The sequence below is a fragment of the Mytilus trossulus genome, chromosome 4 (assembly GCF_036588685.1).
Source record: "Mytilus trossulus isolate FHL-02 chromosome 4, PNRI_Mtr1.1.1.hap1, whole genome shotgun sequence".
NCBI lineage: Eukaryota > Metazoa > Mollusca > Bivalvia > Mytilida > Mytilidae > Mytilus > Mytilus trossulus.
This window is the reverse complement of record NC_086376.1, coordinates 53,790,700-53,796,699: the sequence shown is the minus strand read 5'-3', so window position 1 is coordinate 53,796,699 and position 6,000 is coordinate 53,790,700. Positions and strand designations below refer to the sequence as shown.

Below are 6,000 nucleotides of genomic sequence, written 5' to 3'. Positions count from 1 at the left end.
TTAACTATACAGAAAATTTTAACGAAATCTTAATCAACACATCATGGGCTTCAAAAGGGTGTCTCAGATTGTCTCTATGGTATTCCATTCTCTCATAAATCTCAAATTAGTGTAAACATCCTAATCACATACAAGAAGATAATGTTTAATTAGGTGTAAAATTTGTTCTATACATTCTATCTGAAATCTGAGACACCCTTTTGAAGATAATGGCCATAGGAACAACATATAATAAAACCAACCCTCTAGGGATACCTATGCAGAAGCTAATTTCATTTGAAAGTGGAAATTTGGTGAAAAATATTTTAGACACAGTTAACATTATAATTGGTTACATAATTGTTGCATAATACTAACATTGCATTAATTTGAAAGAGTATTCTGTAAGCTATCCAAAACTACCACTTTTATAAATTTTCAAGCATTATTAAGAAAGTTACAGCATTTTTAAACTTGGGAGTTGGAGTTATGAAATCTTTGTATTGTGCTACCTTAAATGTGCTTGCATTTGCTTATTTGAAAAGTACTACCTCAACATAACATTCAGCGTTTATCCGACAAAACTATAATGACCGTCAATACTACACATGTTCCTTGCATTGACATAATGTTGTACTGTGCCATTAATTTGTAAATCCTTTAAAAATAATGTTTATTGTACACATAAATGAATAGAAATGATTCATTGATTCACATTAAAAATCAAGTGTTTAAGTTGTCAGTTTTAGATAATTATTCAAACAAATAACCCATGATATGTATGCAAAGTAAGGCTGCATTTTAAAATCGTTATCTTGTACATTTTCATTCATATCTTTAAAACACGTAACACTTGTGCTCCCTAAGAGCTCTACAACTACATAAACAAGAGCTTCTGACCGAATGACTACCACAAGAGCTTCTGACCAAAAGTTTCTTAAAAGAAAATAAAAATTCATCCAAGTTCAACTTTACTTTAAGAAGTTGGAACCATAACTTGGGTTACCTAAATTATACTAAAAACCAACATGCATTTAAACCGTGAACGATTAACTTTGCTTGGACGAGATTTTACTAAAGTTTACCAAAATATATAATTATCTAAACTGAAAAATTGAAATTAAATTGACATCAATATAATCCTGCGAGTGAATCCCGTCTTATTAACCGTTGATAGTCTTTGTCTCCGACATTCTCCAATGATACCGAATCAATTTGCATATAATTTCTAAACTTTGTTTTCAGTTGTTTTTTGCTTATACCTTTTATTGCCATTGTGTTGCCGTTTCATAGTCTTAACATTTGTACGGAATGTCTTTTTCAGATCAAATGGCATATTGGAAAGATGAGCTGTAGGTCTTTTGACTGATTTCCCGAGCTCATTTTTCTTCTTCGACCTTAAGTCATAGATGTTCTCGTAAATTTGATCGATTTCTTCCATGTCCACTGTTGATGTATCCGAAGCACCACTTTGGCCTACGTGATTCAATTTGGTGGTGACAAATTCTGGCTCACTGGCCGGCGAAATGGAAGAAATATCTTTTATTCGGTTGATTATTGATTCCGGGTTTCCCTGAGTATGTCTCAGAGTTGTTGCTGACAAAACATGAAGGAGTGTACCATATCGATGTCGCACCATACCAATAAACTGCATAAAGAGAAGAAGGGCAAATATTGACAAAAACATAAGTCCAAGTGGCTCAATGCCAGTGTTACTACCAATTACTGGAATTTTTATGTTCAACTGACCTTTAACCTCATTCATTGCAGACATAACGACAACCCACAATGCATTTACGAAGAAAAATGCAAAGGCTACTTTATCTCGATACTCTTTAAGACTTCGAGCTATTTCTTTTTCTCTCTTTTTATCCGAATCTATTGGTTTCAGATAATTCAGAATAAGGTCCTTCCAAAATAATTTCTCGTCATCCTGTAATTCTTTTGTTTGACCATGATCTTCAGCCCAGGATGTATCGTCTACAGATTCCGAATCTGGTTTGTCCTTGATTGTTTGTGCCAGGCTTACCCGTTTTCTTCTCGTTTGTCGTAGATCAGAACCATCGTCAGGTATTGTCGATTCAGTATTTTTAACAATGTTCTGCACACTTTCTAAAGATCGTAATAGTACAAGATTATTGTGCCATTGAAAATACGATGGAATTAGATCTGAATATGACGCATTTTTAACTTTTGTTGTCTTTATTTGCTTCAGAATATCATCAAGGATATCTTCAGAGACAATTCCAAATTCTTCCTCTGTTTTCTTTTTTCGCTTGCCATCAAACTGCTGCTCGAGAACCGCCGTTTGTGTTTCTCGTGTCCCCCAAGATACGTTGTTTAGATTACATATTGCATATACAATTAAAAACAAATATCCGGCTGGTATGCACACGAAGTACAAAAGTCCCCAGAATAAATCTGTGAATTCGTGAAGATGAAAAAGACCTGCTATTAGGAAGATTCCAATAAGAACGTACATAAAAACAGCAGTTGGAGTAAAGATTCCCTCTTCTGCTATGTTAACAACGGTTCCAACTAAAACTGCCATCATAAACATTGCGTAAATTGCACTTAGAGCCATTGCAACTGTCAACTGTGTCTGTGTTTTACATTTTAGGCAGATGAAAATAAAAACTAAAGTAGGACCATAAATCAGAAGGTAAGCAACCCATGGACTAACACTATCCTTAAAAACAGAACTAATAGCAGACCGCATTGCCAGTAATACAAGAGATGGTCCAAGAATAGACGACAGAAACAAAATCCATTGATAGAAAATATAAAGATAGGAAATGTTTGAATTGTTTCTTGTTGTACGCTTGTAACTTGTTAGAAGATCCAAAATATTTGCCATTGTTGATGGCATCCATCTTCGCCTTTGATTGAAAAATTCTCGAAACTCCTCAGGTGCAAATGTGACTGCTTCCGCAGCTGCACAATACTCTATTCGATAACCTTGTTGCAGCATTAATGTACAGAGCCAACGGTCTTCCCCTATAAAAAAAAAGACGTAAGTAATAGGAGCTTAATTTTATTCAAAAACAATTGAACATTTCCCAGACTATCATTTCCTGAAGTGATACATACTAAAATTTATTAGTTTTTTTCATAAACACTATATTTATATTGAAAAATATGTTGCTTCAGCATGAAAGTGAAGGCAAATGGTGCGACAAGACAGATGTCACTTAATCAAAAGATCCAAAAAATATTCATCATGATTGATTCATACCTATCACGTAGACAACCGTTGTCATTCTTTAACACCTCTTGCTAAGACATTTAGGGATACGAAAAACTTTAAAATACATATTAAATCAACTCATCATAGACACCAGGATTTAAATTCTGTAGTATCGCACTTTTCGTCTACAAAAGACTCATCAGTGATGCTCGAATAATAAAAGTTGAAAAGGCCAAATAAAGAACGAAGTTAAAGAGCATTAACGACCACAAATTCTTTTAAAAAGTTTTACCAAACACATCGAAGGTAGAAAAGCCTTTGTATTTCAAAATTTCTCTAAGTTTATTTATAATTATGATCATTATTATTTTAAAATGATTATTTATGTCAACACAGAAGTGCTGATGACTGTGCTGGTGTTACCCTCTGAGAATAAAAACCTCAGTAGCATCGACCCAGTGAATATAAATAAACTCATCATAGATATCAGTATTGAAATTTTGTATTTGCGCCAGATTCGTCTACAATAACATGCTTTAGACAACTACATGATTTCAAACTGCTGCAATTTTGGTTAAAATGTGTTTACACTAATACATCAAAATAGACTATATTTTCTATATATATATGTTTACTTCTCTACATTGGTTAGAGGTATAGGGGGAGGGTTGAGATCTCACAAACATGTTTAACCCCGCCGCATTTTTGCGCCTGTCCCAAGTCAGGAGCCTCTAGCCTTTGTTAGTCTTGTATTATTTTTATTTTAGTTTCTTGTGAACAATTTGGAAATTAGTATGGCGACATTATCACTGAACTAGTATATATTTGTTTAGGGGCCAGCTGAAGGACGCCTCCGGGTGCGTGAATTTCTCGCTACATTGAAGACCTGTTGGTGACCTTCTGCTGTTGTTTTTTTATTTGGTCGGGTTGTTGTCTCTTTGACACATTCCCCATTTCCATTCTCAATTTTATATATTTGAGATTCCGTATATCGTCAAGTTATTTGAATTCCAATGGGGACTAACTGCCCAATACTTTTTGTATTGTTATGAGTTACAATTTATGACCAAAATTAGCAAAGAGCCATCGAAACAACATTTGATACAAAAATTTAACAATACTTTTAGATATTTGGATGATATATTGGCTCTCAATAATGACGACTTCAGTATGTATATTAAAGAAAGTTATCCTGTTGAACTTACTTTAAATAAAGCTAATACCAAAAATGACCACTGCCCTTTCCTCGATCTTGATATCTATATCATTAACGGGAAGCTTAATACAAAAAATTATGATAAAAGAGATGATTTTTCATTTCCTATCGTTAATTATCTATTTTCAGATGGTGACATTCCCTTGTCACCATCTTATGGTGTTTATATATCTCAACTTGTACGATTCGCTCGTGTATGTAACAACGTATTTGATTTTAGCGAGAGAAATTTATGTATAACTGAAATAGTATTACACCAGGGTTATCGATATCACAAACTAGTCAAAACACTTACTAAATTTATCATCGGTATAAGGAAATAATTCGTAAATATAACTCAACATGCAGACATCTTATACGTTCAGGTATTTCACATCCAATCTTTTATGTTAATAATCTTTACAAAGCACAAACATTTCAGTATTCACCTTAAAAGCTTATAAAACCTTTAAACAGACTTATTAAGAAGCGATATAGTTACGATACTGTTGTCAGTTCATTAAAGATTGCATATTTTGGCTTTAATATTGATTCACTTATAGGGTCTATGCATCGGAACTAAACATATTTATTTAAAAAAAAAACAGTTGTTGGCATGACACGGGTTATGTTCTTCTCATATGTTTTATGATAGTATGATACTAAACCCCATAACGAGAGGGATTGTGCCTGATATTCATATGATGAAGACATAATCTTTAAATCAGTTAAATAGAGGTCTGGAGCTGGCATGGCAGTTAACTGCTAGTAGTCTGTTGTTATATATGTATTATTGTCATTTTATTTATTTTCTTTTGTTACATCTTTTGACGTCCGAATCGGACTTTTCTTGAACTGAATTTTAATGTGCGTATTGTTATGCGTTTACTTTTCTACATTGGCTAGCGGTATAGGGGGAGGGTTGAGATCTCATAAACATGTTTTGCGCCTGTCCAAAGTCAGGAGCCTCTTGTCTTTGGTAGTCTTGTATGATTTTTAATATTAGTTTCTTGTGTATAATTCGGAGTTTAGTATGACGTCCATTATCACTGTACTAGTATACATAATTTTAGGGCCAGCTGAAGGATACATACGGGTGCGGGAATTTTCGCTACATTGAAGATCCATCGGTGGCCTTCGGCTGTTGTCTGCTCTTTGGTCGGGTTGTTGTCGCTTTGACACATTCCCCATTTCCTTTCACAATTTTATATAATTGAACTTTCAAGATTCTATTGCAAACAACACTTTATGACAAAAATTTGTTTGATACCCGATTTCTAGAATGAATTAACATTACATTATCAAGCTTAGCAGAAAATATTTTTTAGGTAGCAGGATAATTGAAATGTTTTGATATCAGGTAATAGAATTTAATTTGACGAAAACTCATTTTTAATTTATGGAGGGATATTCAATTATTTCCATAAAAGTAATGATAAACACATGTTTCAAGTAGAAATGATAAGATTTGGTATGATAACTTTTCACGCAAGTCACAATGTATAAAAAGTAAACACTTATAGGTCAAAGTACGGCCTTCAACACTAAGCCTCGGCTCACACAGAAAAGTGAGCTATAAAGAGCCCAACTGCGTATAAAGATGACACACATGCATGAAGCAAAGAAAAAAAACCCAACT

The 6,000-nt window shown here is 33.6% G+C and overlaps 1 protein-coding gene across 1 annotated transcript in view; it reads right to left on the bottom strand.

The window, feature by feature from the left end:
• Nucleotides 1-940: 940 nt before the first annotated feature.
• LOC134715516 (chitin synthase chs-2-like) overlaps nucleotides 941-6,000 on the bottom strand; it is a 28,124-nt gene continuing 23,064 nt past the window's right edge. Inside the window, exon 13 of the mRNA XM_063577738.1 lies at nucleotides 941-2,976. Coding sequence (XP_063433808.1) covers nucleotides 1,208-2,976 — 1,769 coding nt within the window. The 3' untranslated portion in view covers nucleotides 941-1,207. The remainder of the gene's footprint in view (nucleotides 2,977-6,000) is intronic.